The sequence below is a fragment of the Chaetodon trifascialis genome, chromosome 21 (assembly GCF_039877785.1).
Source record: "Chaetodon trifascialis isolate fChaTrf1 chromosome 21, fChaTrf1.hap1, whole genome shotgun sequence".
In the NCBI taxonomy this organism is placed as follows: domain Eukaryota; kingdom Metazoa; phylum Chordata; class Actinopteri; order Chaetodontiformes; family Chaetodontidae; genus Chaetodon; species Chaetodon trifascialis.
Window position 1 is genome coordinate 7,634,877 of NC_092076.1, and position 17,885 is coordinate 7,652,761.

A 17,885-nucleotide genomic window follows, 5' to 3' on the forward strand; every position below is an offset into this window, starting at 1 on the left:
TTTTTCTCCTGGAGGTGACAAAAATAGAGAATTAAAGCAAAGCACCTCAGCTGTGATTGACACCTCTGGATTCTCAGTGTTGTTGTTCTGTGTTTGCAGCCGTGGACACCACCAAGGACCCGTGCCAGAATGTGAAGTGCAGCCGCCATAAGGTGTGCGTCGCTCAGGGCTACCAAAGGGCCATGTGTGTCAATCGCAAGAAAGTGGAGCACAGGTAGGTGGTAGTTTGAGTGCTGGAGTCAGAGGGAGGCTTGTTTTGTGTCTGCAGGACGTGTTACCACTATTTAAGGAGATTTCTGCATGGACAGGACGGACATTTCTGCGGCATTGGTGTCAACAGCTCTTAGCTGTGTGTCAGTTAAAAGCCTTTCAGTGTCTGGTTGGAGAGCTATTGATTAAACTCAGTAACAGGGCCAGAGAGTGTCATGAGTCGGGAGTGATGTAATTTCAGCTGGAACACTCATGCTGAGCAATGACTAATTAACTGTGTGGATGGAAAGCGGTAAACCTGAACACAGACAGTGATTAAAGCAAATAATGGCCATAAAAGTTCATCTTATGAGCTACTGAATACCTAATTTTGAAATGTAATTACTATTGAATACTTGAATTTGAATATAGGTTTTGAATATGTTAACTTTTTCTCAATTTGTGAACAGTAAACAATACGTGTACCAGAAATAAGTCTTTGAACTCAGATAGAAAAATATTTCAGTGCTGTAAATTCAGTGGTATTTAAATTGCAATATTAATCATTCAGCAGTGATTAAGCTTCAAAATTAGGTATTTAGTTTCCTACTGTGAGAGATTAAAATCTTTCCGGCCATTATTTAGGTCCATAGACCGTCCTTAATAAAATCATAACAGGCATGCTCCATCAGAGATGCTACTTTAATGAGTAGGACTTCATGTCAAGGGTACATACATGATTAATTAATGCTTAGCTAATACATAACTCATCATGATCTAATAATGCATGATGTATCATGAACTCCCGTGGCTCTGTTTTAATTAAAGATGAAGCTACTATTACTTAGTTTAATTACTTAAAACTACATGGATCATCAGTTTGTGAACTCATACATTTATCTAGAATTAAAAGGTCATCAAATCAAATGTAAACCGATGAAAGACTTATGTTTTTCAGCGCAAGATACAGTGTGAAACTGGCTGAAGAGACTTTGATTCTCTTCTTCAGCTCGCTGTGTATCGCTGTGCGCCACAGACGTTGATCTTTGTTTATGCGTTCACATATAGTGTATTTACAATCTGTCCAAACCTGAAAGCCGCGTTTGATCAAATCGAAGCTTACGTTGTGTTCACGTCATATCGTATGGACTGTAAATATGAGCAGCTGAAAGGAAAAAACCATTCATGTCAGCCTTCTTGTTGAAATATGTGCAATTTCAATCAGCCACAATATCTCCTGCTTGACAGAACGAACTATCAACAAGCTGCTGCCAAATTCTCTACAAATCACGTAGCTTGAGTAAACAAAATCCACTGGTAACACAAATAAAACTGATGCAGCTAATAAAAAAGGAGCAGAGTCACCTACACAATTTTTTTGCATCTTGTTTAGCGTGTTAACAAACAGCTACAGCTATGCAGCATCTGTCTAAAGGTGACAAGATCAATATTTTTATATTAACAATGCAGCAAAAGATCTCTGGTAAATCCACTGGGCGCTTCCTGCTCAGCGCCAAACAACAGGCAGACACAGTTAGCAACTAGCTGGTTGTTAAAGCTTGTTTTAGCTGTTCTCAAGTGGCCAAAATAATGAGATATTGCAGGTTTAGCTAACTGCATTACCACTAATTTGGTGTGACTGCAGAGCTAGCAGTGGGGGAACCATCTTGAAATAATGTGCTAACAGCATGACGTTCTTTCCACTCTGCTAACATGAAGTGAATGCAGCGTTAGCAACAACTGAATTCTGCCTCGTGACGCATCCGTGCATGACTCAACAAATGAACAAAAACTGTTTTTAGTTGGTCTAAAGTCAAGGTTGAAGGCTGCAGATCAGGCAATTAAATCACAATGGCTGAGACAGACAGGAAGTAAGTACACAGCTAGTACACGCTGTGTACTTGACTCCCCATGTTGATAAGAGATGCTTTAGGAAACACGGTGTAGACTAATCACTGGAAGATGGAGCAGAAGAGGAAGATGGGGAGGTTGAAACCATGACAGCTAAAGCATATTGAAAGTACTTTCACATTTTGAGCATTCAATATATATAATACTGGGGTTTATAGTATGTCAAATACTCTTCCCTTCACAAAGACTCTTTAGTTATCTGTGATAGACCTCTCTGAAAAGTATTTATCTATTCCCTCACCCATTCATCCCACTCTGACTGAAAAACAAACGAGCTGGGTCGCACTCTGAAAAGAATTAATGGAGTGAATTATTACTACCTGCAAAGTCTATCTGCTGCGACAGGCATTTATCTTTTTCAATAAAGTGCTTCATTTACAGAGTCACTCCAGAGATGAGAGAGACTGTGTCGAATAATGGGTAATAAGCACGAAAGCAAGCGCACTAAACCATCCTAGTGTCATTAAGTAGCAGCTCCAGAAGTCGCGCGGCACACTGTGCTCACTGAACATGAAGTCAATCACCGTGCGAGAGGAAAGCCAGCAGTTTTATGAATCAGTGCATCTAAATATTAAGAGGCAACGCAGACAATTTTGGTTTTATTTACCCGGGATCGAGCATACGTGCCTGTGGGGTTTCTGTTGCCATCAGTGAATGTGTCCCCAAACAGTGTCCCGTTACATTACATTTCAGTCTCCTCATGAGAGTGAACAATTATTTTAAGAGTAAGAATGAGTAAGTAAAAGGCCTTGGGAGATTACATGGCGGCATCACCGTACTTTAAAGGAGGTGGTGAAGCTGTTAGGAATACATGATACCCCCCGATGAGTGTAGACACTGGTGGTGGTGGTGATGGATGGTGAGAATTCCTGAGATGTGGATGGATGTAAAGAGGACTGGGCTTCTGGGGTCGTGGAGATTTGCACTGAAATGACAGCTGACAGCAACAGAGAGGAGAACAGACTTAACTGACTGAACAAACTGGTTTGACTGAGCAAACTGATCAGGAGAGCTGGCTCTGTCCTGGACTGCCCTCTGGACACCGTGGAGGAGGTGAGTGAGAGGAGGATGTTAGCCAAGCTGACATCGATCTTGAACACCCCAACCCACCCCCTGCAGGAGACGGTGGGGGGGCTTCAGCAGCTCCTTCAGAAGCAGACTGCTGCGTCCAGTGTGGAAGAAAGAACGCTACCACAGGTCCTTCATCCCAACAGCTGTCAGACTGTTTAACTCCAGCATCAGTTAACGTGTTGATGCTGTTTTTTCCCCCAATTACATTATAAAACTACCTGCACTACTGTTAACTATGCTAATACCTGCTCACATTATCCATTACATCTGAGATGATCATGGCAAAATCTGATTGGTTTAACTGAAAGAGTAAACGCCCCTCATCAGGAAGGAAGAAGGAGGAGAGGGAGGGAGGGAGAGAGAGGGGGGGGGATGAGAATGAATAGCTAACTCAAGGATAGTCTTCCTGATTCAACTTAAGCTAAGATTTATTTATTCTTACAGTAAGTGCATTAAAACTTGACAGGAACAAGAGCTAGACTGCAGAGTTTTAAGTGCAACGCTCAAACAACAAGCATCTAAAAGCTCGTTCAGTGCTTCAGTGCTTGTTTTTTCTTTGCTTTTAGAGCAATAAGTCATAAATAAGTGTGGTGTCAAGATGTCGTCTGAAGAGGTGATTTTCAGCCTGCAGCCGAGGATGGGCAGTGACTCTGCTGTCCTGGCAGTTCATTCGACCACTGTGGAGGACAGGCAGGCATTATCTGTTACCCTGGAAAACCCACAGACCTCTCTGTCAAGTGTTTTCTGGAAATACTCGACAGAACAACTCAGGAAGCTGTTGACGGTTGAGTTTTTAGCCACAATAGCGGTGAAGCTAGGGAATGGCGATGTCAGTCAGTCTCTCAGGCTGTATAAAACACGGATGTAGTCTCCGTGACATCACCCACAGGTTTCTGAGGAGCCATTGTGAAGCTCGGTGACAGTGGCTCCAGCATTCGCCATCTTGGCAGTGCCTGACTCCATCGAACTCCCGGCTCATCCAAAATTTGGCAAAGTTGTAGAGCATGGGTGGAGCTGGGGCATAACTTTAAGCCTTAATATAAGAGTTATATAAAATTCACTATTGTACAGCTGTCATGAATGAGGAAATTAGCTATAGAGAACAAATGTATTTAATATGGGGGTCTATGGGGATTAATTCACATTTAGAGTGGCCATTTGAACAACTGCAGCATTTAATGGATTGCCATGAAATTTTATACAGACATACATGGTCTCCAAAGGATAGACTCCTAACCTGACTTCTTCTCTTGTACCACAAGCAGGTTGACGTTTTTGTTTTTAGTTAAATGTCTTTAAAACTATTGGATGGGTTGCCATGAAATTCATCCCGCCAAAATTCTGCTTTGTACAATTTTTTGGTTATGAGCAAATACCTGTAAAACCAACCACATTCACATCAGCCTGAGGTTTAATTTGTGTTGCTAATTTGCAAATGTTAACATGCTAAATTGAGATAATCAAAAAGGTAAACATCCTACCTGATGTTGTTTAAAAGGAATGAGCTTTACCATCGTGAGCATGTTAGCCTGCTGGCGTTAGCATTTAGCTTGAAGCACCACTGTTCTTGAGTACAGCCTCACTGACTCACTGTTAAATGTCTTTTCAATGCTCTGAGCACCACTAGAGGTAGAACTAAATGAGAACATTTTTCTGTAATTTTGTTCAACTGCCATTTTAATGTTTCCTTTTTTTTGCTCTCGTGTTCAGAGTCAAACAGCCAGGCCAGCTGGAGGCTCATGAAAACAGCTGTAAGCCTTGTCCTGTTACTGCCGCCTCACCTGTATGCGGCTCTGACGGACACAACTACGCCTCTGAGGTAAAAGAGAATATTCCGCACCAGCATCTCTTTTTGAAAGCACTCACTTAGATAATTTTTCTCTTGCTTTATTTCTGGACTGTGCCGCCATAAAACCCCTGAAAAGAAATGGAAAGTGCCCATGTCATCGTTTTAAATAATGAGAGGAGTCCAGTCAAGTGCTGTTTCCTGCTGCGCTGACATATACGTGGGTGCAGCGGGGCAGCACAGTTCATCACAGCTCGCGGGAGGACAAGTGCTCCGGCTCAACGTGGCCGTATGATTAATGACTGACGTGGTTTTGAGTGGCATCACTGTACACCGGCCGCTGCCAGGACTCTTTATTGATTTATGTATAGTTTTTAATTTTGACCTTGCATGAGAAGGCAGCGGAAAATGACAGCTCATTCTTTGCTGCCTTTTCCTAAGTGCAGTGTCTCATCTGAATGAGCAATCTCTTTTTCCTGCGGTCACCCCCATAAATATTTTAACTGCATTTCTCTCTTCTTACAGTGTAAGCTGGAGCAGCAGGCCTGCCTCACAGGCAAAGACCTGAGCATCATGTGCACTGGCTTTTGCCCCTGTTCCACGGCCTCCATCGCCGACACAAATACTGACACAAAACGTGGCAAGTTCCCTTCCCTCCACCATCTTTTATCTTAGTTTTGTGATTCCCACCTGCTTGTCTCCCTTTCATGGATCAAGGTTTCAGAAAAGAGAAAGTTATCACACACTGGTGGCCACACAAAGCCCGATGTAAGCAGGTTAGGACGCACAGACCCAATCAACCAGATGCTCAACGTTTGGGATCAATACTCACCAATTTCAGAGATTACTGTTATCCAAATATCCCCCATGTGGTCAAACTGCTCTTTCAATCACATGGTAATTAATTATTTAGAGTGTACACTATCTATCATTGCAGCCAAACAGTATTGATTGTAGGCTCTTGGGCATGTGAAAATGCCAATTGATCAAAAGGATGAAATGTTACTCCTGCTTTTTATCTGTAGCCTGGAATAAGTGCTTTGCCTGAAACTGAAAGTGGATTTCTATTGGAAAACAGCAACTTGCTGCAGTGGAGTTAATTGCGAAATAATGTTTCTCTTTGATTAGCAGATCATGCAGTTATAAATGACAGCATGAAAACCCCGCAGCACACGTTGACAGCTTTGCTGTTGTACTGCAGCATTCTGTTCACTGCACATCAGCAAGAGCAACGTCAAGCAGTGCATGAATGTCTTTTGGGAAGGGGAGTCAGATTGCTGTTAAGTGTCTGCCAGGGTTGTGAATCGTTGGTTTCCCTTCTCTGCTCCCTCAGAGAGCTGCACTGGCCAGGACCTGGCAGACCTCGGAGACCGCCTGAGAGACTGGTTCCAACTCCTGCATGGAAACGCAAAGCAGAATAACTCTGGCAAGCTCGGAGCTGGCACCGCTTCAGGTTAGAAACTCGTAAAGCGGCTTTATTGTCTGCTGCCTCCAAACTTACAGCTCAATTGTCAATGCAAAGACGTGTAGTATAAACAGAAAGAAACCACTGTGCTGTGCAAATTACTTCTGACAGCACTGGACAAGAGCCTTGTGGCCAGCTGCAAGGACTCCATCGGCTGGATGTTCTCAAAGCTGGACACCAACAGCGACCTCTATCTGGACCAGGCTGAGCTGGCTGCTATCAACTTGGACAAGTACGAGGTCTGCATCCGACCCTTCTTCAACTCCTGCGACAGCTACAAGGATGGAAAGGTCTCCACGGCAGAGTGGTGCCTCTGCTTCTGGAGAGAAAGTGAGTGAAGGAATCTCCACTGAATTAGCACAGAGAGCTGAGTCTATTTTCAGTCACATCTCTAAATGGGTGAAATAATGGCAAGGTTACATCACAGGGAAATAGAGGGTATGCACTGACATCACTTGATTCCACCCTCTTCACCACCACTGAGTGGCAAAACAAGCCTGCTATGGCTGTGGTGAAAGGGGATAAACAAGGAGTATATTTGAAAACTAACCACCAAACTGTCACCATGACATACTGCATTTATGTTTGTACCTCAACACCAGCAAAGTAAAAATATTCTTTGAGGAAGAGTTTTGTCTTGCTGGGAGTTGGATCAGAGGATTCCTACTCCACTCCTACTTTCTTGCACATTCAGGATGTAGCTCGAATCAGGATGCAGTTAGCTTAGCTTAGCTTAGCTTAGCTTAAAGACTGGGAGCAGGGGGGAAACAGCTAGCTTGGAAGCTAAGAAAGAGTTACAGCACTTAAACACAAGCTGTCATTTTCACATTTCTAATAACATTGATTAGTGACTTTTAGAGGTGCTAGTCCTTTTTTGGACAGACCTTTGGAATTGGTCTTTATTCTAAGCTAGTCGCCTCCCGGCTGTAGCTCCATATTTATCACACAGATATGAAAGTGGTATCAATCTTTTCATCAAACTCCCTCCAAGAAACTGAATGAATGTACTTCCCGAAATGTCAAAGTATTCTTTACACCAAGTCTGAAAGCCTACAGGCAGTTATTTCAAAGTGGGATTTGTCAGCCCTAATCAACATCTTCAAAGCACATTCTGGTTGTCTGTGGCTTCTCTTCTCTTTAACCTTCGGCAATTTGTACAAACTTTTGCTTGAAATCTCCATCCATCCATCCATTTTCTACAGCCTGTCCAGGTCTGACAATATTCCCAGACATGATCAGCAGTTCTCCACCCCTGCTGAGAACAATGTGGGCAAGACCTCTTTTATCTGAGTCATCTGACGCTTTGCCAGAATCGCTCTCTGGCAAGCTGAAACTCCTTCTTCGTGACCTCACAACTGAGTTTTATCTCTCCACCATGCTGCAGAAAATCCAGGCCTTATCTCTTCTAGAATTCTCCTGGGCTTGCCAGGCCTGAAAAGATTCCTTCTCCTTTGCTTTTCACCATTGGTGTCTTTGGTTGCCGCCATGACGGGCACAGACAGTAAGGAGCTGCATCTGCAGTGAAGGCACCACTCATTCCCAGTTCACCCTCACTGCATGCTTGGGCTTATTTGTTCTGTCATTTGGTCTGGTCCTCCGCCACCTGATGCCAGGTACATTTATGAACTATGCTTGAGCATGATGTTCCCTTTGGACAGTCCATGATTAGCAGAGGAGTCCAATAACAAAGCATCACTGTGTTCGCGTCGGGCAGACTGCTCCCTTCAATCAACCCCCTACTGGTTTCCTCTGTCATCGATCATGTGGATGTTGAGGTTCCACAGAAAAACAGGTTTTCTGCTGTGCAGCATGCAGTCAGATAAATCTGTTTGTGAAGTTGATTGCACATCAGTTTTGAACAGTTTGCCAATGTTTTTACATATGAATGGACAGTTGCTGAAATATACGGTACAGTGACATCAGATGCACACCCCGGATGCTTATACTTAATTCAATATGTGTTTTAATGTCATTCAATGTTGAAACATGGGTTAAGGTCTGGTCTGATTCAGTGTTATTATTGTGATGAACCAATTCAATTGAGGTCACATTTCTGTTTTTCAAGGAATAGAACAAATGTTTCGTTAGCTGCAGAGATGGTGAAAGCAGCTTAGTGAGTTACACAGTGACACCGTGAGCTGGGTTCAGAGAAACGTCAGGCAAAATGATCACAGACTGAATGCGAAAACCCCCGGTGTGCTTGAATATTCATTGAAAGGTGAAGCTTCCTTTTGAAGCCATGCTCCTGACATTTTATGTGTAGTTATCATGTTGTTGAAATGTAAAGTGATCAGGGTGTCTCCACGGATGCTGTCTCCACTCGCACTGCTATTTCACCTGCACACATTTGCAACATCTGCACCATTTGACCTTTACTAAACAAATACAGGATATTCCTGGCAGTAACCTCATTTGTGTGCCAATAATCCCATTGATCAGGCATTTAACCTGCATGCAATAGATTACACTGGCTTCCTGATCAATTTTTTTTTTCTAGCTGTTGATATTTATAAACTACTTCACACTAAGGTACTGAGTGATAATGGGTTTTCGATAATGATCTGGAACATGACGTCACATTACATGCAGTATAAAAATGATATCCAGTTTTGTGCAGTCACAGAATACAAATGCTGTGAAGGCAGAGAAATATTTCTGTGAAAATCTACAAATACTGGAGAAGGTTCATCACCTTGGGAGTCAATACAAAGTGTCTTTCTCCTCTTTGTTTCTATTTCTATCTGTTCCAGAGGTGCATTTCCTCGTCATCCTCAGACTACATCCACGTGTTCTTTCACCTAAGCTCTCGGCAATCGATCAGGCTCTGAGGGAATGAAATATAAGACTTCTTAAACAAATCAATACGGCAAAAAAGTGTAATTATGAAGAGGATTGATTGAGATAAAGTTTGAGGAGAGCAGTTTTAGGTATGGTCTGTCATCACTTTTCTTGTTTGATTCTCACAGAGCCGCCGTGCCTTGCTGAGCTGGAGAGGATCCAAGTGCAGGAGGCAGCCAAGAAGAAGCCTGGTAAATGCATTCATCATAAGAGTCCTGTGACGTTCACCATAGATTTGATTGAAGATTTTTAAACGCCACACTTGCACAGAAACACCTTTTGGACAGGAAATCACCACTGACTCACTTCAGATCCTTTCAAAGCCATAAAGTTAGCCGTGAGCTGCACGGCGTGTGCCCCCGCACTTGCTCCAGGTCTCCAGGGTGCGCTTACGTAACAAGGTGCAGCGGGCGAGAAGCTGGAGGAGGCTCATTTAAGAGATCACAAGCACACGGCTAGGATTAGGCCCTAATCAGGCTGGTGGGGGGATTAGAGGGCAGCGCTGGCTTTAGGAAAGAGCAGGGCTAATGCGCCTGTTTGGCTCTCTGAGAAAAACCCCATGCCACTGTATCTACCCAGCATGATGAACATACTACGCAGCTGCTTTTGTCCTCAGCTCCAAACCCAAAGATATGTTCTTCCATCCCTGAAGCCCACTTGTCTCATTGCTTGTGTTTCCTCTAGTTTTCATGGAAGTGGTGGTGGTGGTGGTGGTGGTGGTTGTTGTGAGGGGGATTCGGTGCTTGTTAAGAAAACTTCGCTTTGGGTTTGACAAGAGTGTCCTGAGGGAGGCTGAAACAGTGGAGCTCTGTCACTGAGGCTGTCACTACATCTTTAAATGCCACTCTCACAGCACACGGAAGCACACTCAACCAACATACTGCATGAAGTCACATCCACCAGCATATGCATGCTTGTGTAAAACAAACAGGGAAGCGCTCTCTGTCTCCTCGGTATTCTCTGCCAAAAATCTGCCTCTCTATCCTGACTGATGGTCTTATCACAGGTTCACTAAGGCGTGCTGGCATTCTCGTTTATGCAGCACTCATCGCAGGCAGCAGCATGAGGCAGCAATGTGTGCTGCTATGGGTATAAATATTTAACACCTAGGCATGTGCACGTCCTTGCAGGGATGTACATTCCCAGCTGTGATGAGGACGGCTACTACAGGAAAGTGCAGTGTGACCAGAGCCGAGGGGAGTGCTGGTGCGTCGACCAGCACGGTGGAGAGATGATGGGCACCAGAATCCATGGCAACCCTGATTGCGGTAAGGGGGGGTGGGGCATTAGCCAAACAGATATTTCTCATACTGTACACAGCAGGAAAATCTCCCCCTAATAAAGTACAAGCCTGATTCCAACTAAGTTCATCATTTGCAAATGAGCTGTGTTTACTGACAACAGTTTTATGAAATGTTCCTGAGCTCATGTAGTAACATCCTTTATCCAATCATGTGTTCACAAAGTGGTGAAGCTCGCTCCATCCTCGCTTGTAAACGACTGAGCCTTTCCAGGATGCCCCTTTCATACCCAATCATGATACTATCACCTGTTACTAATGAACCTGTTCACCTGTGGAATGATCCAAACAGGTGTTTTTGGAGCATTCCACGACTTTCCCAGTCCTGTCCCAACTTCTTTGAAACGTGATTGTAACCACTGAAAAACAGATCATCTTTACATTTGAGAGGCTAAAATAAGCTAATGTTGCCATCTGTCAGCTTATCAATCAGCCAAATGTTTCAACATTAATACAAAATCACTGCTCATGTGTTTATCCTTTTCCAGATGAAGTGGCGGGATATTCTGGGGATTTCGGGAGTGGAGTCGGATGGGAGGATGAGGAAGAGAAGGAGGCAGAGGACAACGGAGAGGAGGCAGAGGAGGAGGAAGAGGAGGAGGGCGAGGCAGACGATGGCGGATACATCTGGTAGAACTGTCTGACCCCACGCGGAGAGCCGAGTCACAGTTGCTGGCCTGAAAATCTACAGGGACGGCTCTTTCCTTACCGCAAAAGATTTTGGGATCGGACTGGGGAGGCATGGAATTGTGTGTCATCCTGGTTGGATATTGTGGTGTTCGTCCAGGGATGAGACGATGACCAGTTTTTGTCTTAGATGTGTAACTGCTTCATTCTCCTCTCTGTTTTTTGAGCAACAGAGCTTTTTGTTTTGCCGTCCTGAAAAGCAGGACCCACTGACTACTGCGCCATAGGTAGCTAAAGTCCATCAGAATTCCTATCTCGTCCGACCGCCATCTATGCATATAGAGATTACCAGTAATTTTGTATTGTGTGAACAATTGCTTGAGTATTAGAGCAGCCGTCCCACTGGAATGACCAGAGATCTGAATTTTAAGGAATAGTTTGACATTTTGGGAAATACACTTGTTTGCTTTCTTGCCCAGAGTCTTATGAGGTTCCCCCTCTCATATTAAATATGAAGCTAGAACTTGGAGATCTTAATTTAGTATAAAGAAACAGAAACAGAAGAAAACAGCTGCTTCACTCTGTTTAAAGTTAAATAAATCAGCCTGCGCCAACCTCTATTGTCTGCACAAAACCTACAGTGTAAAAACACCATGTCATATTTTCATGTGCTGGAATATCTAGGTAGTCACTTCGGCAAAAAAGAAGTAGTCCAGAAAATGCTAATTGTCGTTTTTACAATGAACAAACAAGATATAGCATGCTTGAAAGCTTTAGAGGTGGTAGTAGGCTAATTTTGTTACCTTTAGACACAGTCAGGCTAGCTTTGACCCACTGTACATTACCTGCTCAGCACCAAACAACAGAAAAACACACTAAGCAATCGCTAAGTACCAGTAGCTAAAGAGTAAGATATTTCCCGTAGGAGTTGGTGGAGACCAAAAACAGAGCTAAAGGAGGGTGAATATTGGACGTCTGTTCAGCCAGTGGACAGAAACATGACTCAAAATGGATGCTAATGTTGCTCCGTAACTGCTGGATGTGTGAATAAGTAAATGTTTGCCATATCACCTTAAAAGGTGATGATAGGTCAATGATGGGTCAGTTCTCACAACTTGTTTCTGCTGCCCCCAAGTGGCCAAAGAAATGAGCTATTGCAGCTTTGAGCTAAGCTAATCCACGCATCTCCCAGCTGTAGCTTCATCTTCTTGTCTGTCTCAGATTGATTGCAAATAAGCGGATTTTACAAAATGTAACTATTTCTTTGAAACAGTTCAGTGCACCATGGTTATGTATTCCCAACCTGATTCTGTATATAAATCCAATGTAAATGATCTGTGAAGCAAACTTAGAGGATTTCAGGTCACTAAGGTTTCAAGCTACCTTTATGATCAAGGTGCACTACAGCTCATAGCAGTTTTTAAATCCTAGATGCTTTACGAATTAAGTGGATACACACAGTTGTACAGGACCTACATTTCCAGTTGGATTACTTTTATTGAAAACCTGTAGAATGTACTTTAATGACCCAAACTGCACCCACAGTAGAAACAATAGTCGCTCTCTCTGCTAACTCTGAAATCATGTCAAAGAATGTGCTACAACTATGTTTTATTATGAGTTTGCAACTTGAAAAACTATTTTGTGTTTATGAAAAAAAAAATGTGTGCATTACTTGAAGTTCTGTGTGTATACTTGAATTCACATTGTAATTTTTTTCTATGAGAATATTGTTGCCATGTCTTCATTCATGCTATTGGTAGGCCAGACATTTGGTTGTTTCTAGTATTGCATGTTAGTAAATAAGAATGTACTTCTAGGCTGAGCACTTTACTAATAAAGGCACTGGAGCCAAAGTGTATGTTGACTTTAATCTTTCCCAACTATTTCAAAGGATAAAATAATCATCCAGGGATACATTAGATTAAGTTTGCCACCAAGTCACACCTGCATCTTCGTCTATATTTAATGATGACTATTTTTGCAATGGATGAAGAAAGGGACACTGCTTAGGGGCCTGTGGGGAAATTAAATGAATTTGTATGATAAAGGCAGGTTGATTGTCCTCACTGTAGGAAGGTGGTCAGGTGAAGCTGTGTATCACAGAGTGCAGCGCTTAGTTTTGTTTACCTCAGGAGATCCATATTTTCAAATTTAGCTTGTGAGCAAAATACAGATTTTAAGCATAAGTGAACTGACACCCCAGCCAACCTTACATGCAGTATCCTGCTTATAAAACACAAGCTGAATGTGTAAATATGAATATTTTGGAACGCAGAGCTGCTTTCTCATGACCTTCTGGGTCCCCCACCTGGTGTGTGAAGCACTTACTGAAGCTTATTGCAGCTCAGGCCTGTAACTACCGCGATTACATCTGATTATGTTTAACAAGGCATTAACTAAATACAGTTTCATCATCATCTACAATTAGGGAGCCTGCAGTGGAATAAAAACAAGCGAGGGTTGATAGCTGCAGCCTCCTCTCGGCTGAGTCGCTGACAAGCAGAAGGGGATATTTGCTGGGGATATTTTGGTGCTCAGCTGCCACCTCATGCTAGACAAACAAATTACAGCCGAAAGGCACACCACTAAATGGCCACAATGTGAAGACGACGCTGTCAGAGGGCATGGATGATAAAATCTGCAATGGATGGAGCTGAAGAGATTTCCATAAGTACACTAGCAGTGCTACAATCACCACTAAAAGACATGGATTATGTCTTGAATAATGCTTCAGATAAGGTTCAAATGCATTGTGTCACTGAGCAGAAACAAGGTGAAAAGTTGACTTCTGAGATTTAAAATGTTCACCAATTAGAAGCAGCCATATTTTGGCAGTAGTGGAGCAAAAAGTGCAATGTAGGGAAACTAGAAAACACCACGAACTCAATGCTGTTTTCAGTACGTCAGCTGAGCCGCTGTGTCAACACTTTCTAAGGCTAAGGGTCTGCAGCCATGCTAGAGGCTCTATGAGGCTGTACCTATGCTTTGAGCTACATGCTAAAGTCTTTCTGCTAACATGCTGACGCTAAGCAAGTACAATGTTTACAACATGAGACAAATTGAAAATGTGAGCTAATGATGGTGCTAGATGAAAAGTCAGAGCATCACCAAAGCAATTACAATTCACCCTGAGGCGAATATGAATGTCATCCAACAGTTGTCTAGATTTCACTAAAAATAAAAAGTGTCATCCTCACGGTGGCCTTAGAGGGAAAAGTCAGGGGATTGCTAAACTCAGCTGGATACAATGCCTGTGCCAATCCATCCGCCAGATGTTGAGATATTTCCAGCTGTAAAATCATTTCTAACGCTGACAGGCAGCCAGTGAGGGGTGGCAGCAGGGATTGTAGTAATGTGGTCACTTGTCTTGCAGCGTGCAAAAATGCTGGAGGCTGCTCTCTGCAATTTGCTGCAGTTGGTTGATATTACACTAAGGCGTATGACAATAATTAAGCCTGGAGATAAAAGCGTCAACAACTTTCTCCACGTCTGAAAATGACAAAGTGCCAAAACATGATTGCACCACTTGAGCATCTAATAACAGGTCTTACTCAAAAATTATTCGCAATTACAGTCGTCTGGCTTCATATTAGTTGATAGATAAGCTTCTAGGACAACACATTAGATACAGTACTTATGGAGGTATTTGCTGCCTTGGACTTTACATGTTATTTTCCAGCATTTAATCACAGTAGATATAATTAGGATTTTTAGAATCGAACTTCAAAGTGAAAACAAATCAGCAAAATTGTGTAAAAACACGAAACAGTTGATTGCAAAAGTATAGATGTAGGTGTGGAGATCTGCAGTCTCCCCTCCTCCTCCTCCTCTCTGCTGTCTGTCTAGTCTGCCTGTAACGCTGCAGGGCGTGGCTGGCAGGTTGGGACCAGCCTCCTGAACACACCTGCATGCAATCATCAATCAAGACCCACCTGTTCACTCAGTATATAAGCATCCGGATTACAACAAGTACTTGTCGTATCATCTGCCCTGCAGCTTAGTAGCAACCAGTCCTTTGTCTTGTCTACCTTCAGTCTACCTAATTCGTTGTGTTTTCCCTGTTGTGCTCAGGTGCCTAGCCCACATCTGTTTGTCTGTGCCCTTCCGGTCTCCTCTCATAGAAGAGCTTGAATCAGTCAGTTTGCTCTAACCGAGGATTTGGACCTGTCCACCTACTCTCGCCAAGGGACTGGATCCATCTACCCTTCAGCTCAGTGTACGGAAAATACTTCAGCTGTTTTCCCACCTCCTGCCTCATTTGTCTGAGCCTGGCACTTTGAGTCCCCATTAAATGTGTTGTTATTCAACATTGTACAAGAATTAAACATGAAAAAAATGCAATGGGGGTTAATTTTGGGGGATTTTTTTTATAGTCTATGTAATTACTGTTAGTGTTAAAGAGAGAATTATACATGGACCAAGATAGAGCCCTGGGGGATGCCACAACAGGGTAGGGCACTAGAGGACAGCAGAGGACCTTAGTATTGTTCATTTGCCACCTCAGAAAACAGGTTACACTTGAGATATCTCTCCTCTCTGGTGTCATTACTTTATCTTTTTCTGTCAGGCCTAAAGTGTGAAGCAGATGTTGAGCAAATGCTGGAATGTGATGTGAATAATGTAGTGGTGCCACTTCATTAGTTTCCCCTGGTTACTTTTAATTAATATGCAGAACAAGAATACAAGCGTGTGAAAAAGACTTTAATTGGAGTTGAAAATAAAAATGATGCATGGCCGGCTGAGTCAAAAAAGAACTTATTTTAATTACATTTCAACCATGAATCACGCAGATCGATCTTTATATTCGGATGTTGTCATTCAAGGTCAAAGTGCTTGCACAGATGATTATTTCAAGTTGTAGTTATAAATAACTCCAGGACTTATACTGTCCACTAAAGGGCAGTTACTGTACAAACATTTACAACTGTATTATACATGATTTACAGGATTCAGCAACTGGTACAGAATACAGTTCAAAGGAAAAGCAGCTGGTTTACATGCATGCTTTATTTCAATAAACACTCAAGATTCCTTGTATAAAATCTGCTTCGTATGTATCTTTTTGTCTCAGTCACAAATATCCCTGCATATATTAATAAGTAAAATGTTGCCCTGTAAACATGGGATGCAGCAAACAGTAAAAGTCAAAGAACAGTTTCAGAATAGAATATTAATTTACAAGTTAGCACATTAACGCTTGCAAGTGCACTCTCATATCTTTTCGGACAGTCAAAAAGTACCTGCAGCACTTCAACCCTGTTGCACAGCTTACATGCTGAGTAGACACTCATGTGCTGCTCAGGATCTAGACTAAAGGAATAAATAACAAACAATAAATTATCCATTAACTTCATTAACGACTGATTTCAATAAACAGGCTTAGAACTACATATACAGAGGGAGGTTTAAGACTGTCTCTGCTTGTACAGTCGGTCATTCTACTTTTTTGTTCCTGACAATTTAAGGGCAACGCACTATTACAGCCTTCATGATGTGATAAAGCAAGGACAGCAATTGAAAATCAGAAAAGTCCTGCATGGACGTTTTATCTTTGAGCTCTGTGCTGAAGAACATCAGCGTAAAAGATAAATTCCAAAAACTAATTTTGGTCCAGCTGACACATTTCAAATTAGGTGCCTTCAACGAAACATGTAACATCACTTTGAGTCCATGCAAAGAAGACGAGACACAAAAATAAACAAGCCAATTCCATCAAGACACTGAAAGTGAGAAGCACATTATTCACAGCACACTCATCAGTGAGCAGTTCAATTTGGTGCTGTTTACTCCATCATCTTTGCATTTATTTGTGGGATACGCTGTCTTTTCTTCTTTTATGGTTTCTTAAGGGGATTTGACGTTATTTTAGCTCAGTGCTCAGCATGGAAGATATCTTTTGTTGAAGTCCAAATCTCTCTCCCTGCTAATCCCAAAGTCATTAGCATACATCTTTGGCTATGTGCTTTGAAGGCAGTGGCTGCATAGCATTAGATTAAATGAACTAAAATTAATCTTCTGTATTTAGTTATTTGTTATTTTAAAATCTATATCTAATGTCAGACAAGCAGTAAACGATGCAGCACAACCACCAGAGTCCTTAATTTTCACCACTCACCTTCTAATAAATTCCCACTCAAGTAGTTGATCTATTCAATAATAAATAAAGCAACACAGATGTGTACATATCCACATTTTTGCATAATGTATGATTGCTCATGTTACAACTCAGTTAACTCTCACATTAATAACACACGTAGGACAGTTCACCATGAACCACTTTTAAAAGTTTGCATAGAAACCTTTAAAACCTGAAAAAATGCTATTAGTATTAAAAAGAATATGCTTTTAGTATGCTCTTAATGATATCTTTGAAATTTGGGCGGACTGACGCTGGCAAAGAGACAAGGTCTTTGTCATGCTTCATGAAAATGTGTCAAGGAAATCCCTTCTGGTTAAACTTCAGTCCTGTGTGTCAGTCGATGTACTGCGATAACCATCTGAAACCTTCCCCATAGCCTTGTTTCTTCAGCACGCTGCACATGAAAATCTCCAGCGGCCGCACATTCAGCTCCTTCAAAGAGACATTTCCCTGTTGATAACAGAACAGATAAATGAGGATGGTGGTCATCGGGCACCAGGACGTGTGCCCACACAGACACAGGGATCTTATTAGTTCTGTGAATTAAAAGACAAGG

The 17,885-nt window shown here is 42.3% G+C and overlaps 2 protein-coding genes across 4 annotated transcripts in view; one reads left to right on the forward strand and one right to left on the reverse strand.

Moving 5' to 3' along the window:
* Positions 1-13,040, forward strand: part of LOC139349979 (testican-2-like) — a 43,119-nt gene extending 30,079 nt beyond the window's left edge. The window contains exons 3-10 of one of the 2 annotated variants that reach the window (XM_070991067.1): positions 100-214; positions 4,882-4,990; positions 5,483-5,601; positions 6,295-6,410; positions 6,534-6,752; positions 9,389-9,451; positions 10,391-10,528; positions 11,049-13,040. In XM_070991067.1, coding sequence (XP_070847168.1) covers positions 100-214; positions 4,882-4,990; positions 5,483-5,601; positions 6,295-6,410; positions 6,534-6,752; positions 9,389-9,451; positions 10,391-10,528; positions 11,049-11,194 — 1,025 coding nt within the window. In that variant the 3' untranslated portion in view covers positions 11,195-13,040. Of the gene's footprint in view, positions 1-99; positions 215-4,881; positions 4,991-5,482; positions 5,602-6,290; positions 6,411-6,533; positions 6,753-9,388; positions 9,452-10,390; positions 10,529-11,048 lie in introns of both variants that reach the window. The other variant, XM_070991068.1, reaches the window with a different exon arrangement.
* The window catches only part of sar1aa (secretion associated, Ras related GTPase 1Aa), a 239,404-nt gene that overhangs the window by 217,923 nt on the left and 3,596 nt on the right, over positions 1-17,885 (reverse strand). The window contains exon 7 of one of the 2 annotated variants that reach the window (XR_011603489.1): positions 17,597-17,779. Coding sequence is in view for 1 of the 2 variants with exons in the window: in XM_070991347.1 (XP_070847448.1) it covers positions 17,663-17,779 (117 nt within the window). In the remaining variant the exon portion in view is untranslated. Of the gene's footprint in view, positions 1-15,874; positions 17,780-17,885 lie in introns of those variants that run through there. The other variant, XM_070991347.1, reaches the window with a different exon arrangement.